Source organism: Hipposideros armiger, unplaced genomic scaffold (assembly GCF_001890085.2).
Source record: "Hipposideros armiger isolate ML-2016 unplaced genomic scaffold, ASM189008v1 scaffold_1862, whole genome shotgun sequence".
Taxonomy (NCBI): Eukaryota; Metazoa; Chordata; class Mammalia; order Chiroptera; family Hipposideridae; genus Hipposideros; species Hipposideros armiger.
Window position 1 is genome coordinate 62,689 of NW_017733212.1, and position 874 is coordinate 63,562.

Here is an 874-nt window from a genome sequence, read left to right on the forward strand (position 1 = left end):
TTAGTAAACTGGAACAGTTTTATTTTTATGACTGTTTTATGTATTTGAAATTACCTGACTTAAATATTCCAACCCTGGTGGACAGTTTGATGGAGGTGGTGGTGCTGGCATCCATGGTACCACTGCAGGTCCACCTGGCTGATTATACACGGGCTGGTGTTGGACAGGAAAGTCCACTGGGCCACCACCAGAATAGCCAAGTGGTGGGACCGAGTAGCCAGGCTGGGGACCAGCATAGCCTGCCTGGGTCCCGGGATAGGCAGCTTGGGGGCCCAGGTAGCCAGGAGGTCCTGAAATATGAATAAGAGAAATAATTTGTAACTGCTTTGAAAAATGGAAACATCAGCTCTTTTAGGACTGCCCCAGTTGTCTACTAACTGAAATTTCAGCTCAGGAATCCTGTTTCTACAAAGCTGAAGGTTTGTAATCTTTCTGCAATTTTTCTGTTATATATAATATTTGTAGTTTCACATCCACTCTCTTCTGAGGGTGGTGAGCTGTGAATCAAGTCAGCCTACAGCCTTACCATTACCACCCAAATGTTTGAAGCCTAAGAAAGGGAAAGAAAATCAACAGTGATCTAGAGTCATCTACGTAAAGATTATGAGTGCCTTCATCACTCTGAATAGAAGGTACAAAATAAAGACTTTGAGCCTGCATTTCTAGGACCAAAGCACTCTGTAAGACTGGTAATTTTGGAATTCTAACAAATGGTACCTCCTATATGCATAGGATTGGCGATTGTTTTGCCCCCTCTCAAGGCATATTTAGCAGGGGCTGGAGATGTACTCGGCTGTTACAGCTGGAGAGAAGTGTAATTCTGACATCTGGTGGATAGAGGGCAGGAGTGCTGCTAAATATCTGAAAATGTCTG

The 874-nt window shown here is 43.8% G+C and overlaps 1 protein-coding gene across 1 annotated transcript in view; it reads right to left on the reverse strand.

Moving 5' to 3' along the window:
- The window catches only part of PLSCR1 (phospholipid scramblase 1), a gene marked incomplete at its 5' end in the record, with an annotated part of 31,958 nt that extends 31,619 nt beyond the window's left edge, over nt 1-339 (reverse strand). The window contains one exon of the mRNA XM_019634743.1: nt 55-339. Coding sequence (XP_019490288.1) covers nt 55-339 — 285 coding nt within the window. The remainder of the gene's footprint in view (nt 1-54) is intronic.
- Between the last annotated feature and the right edge of the window lie 535 nt (nt 340-874).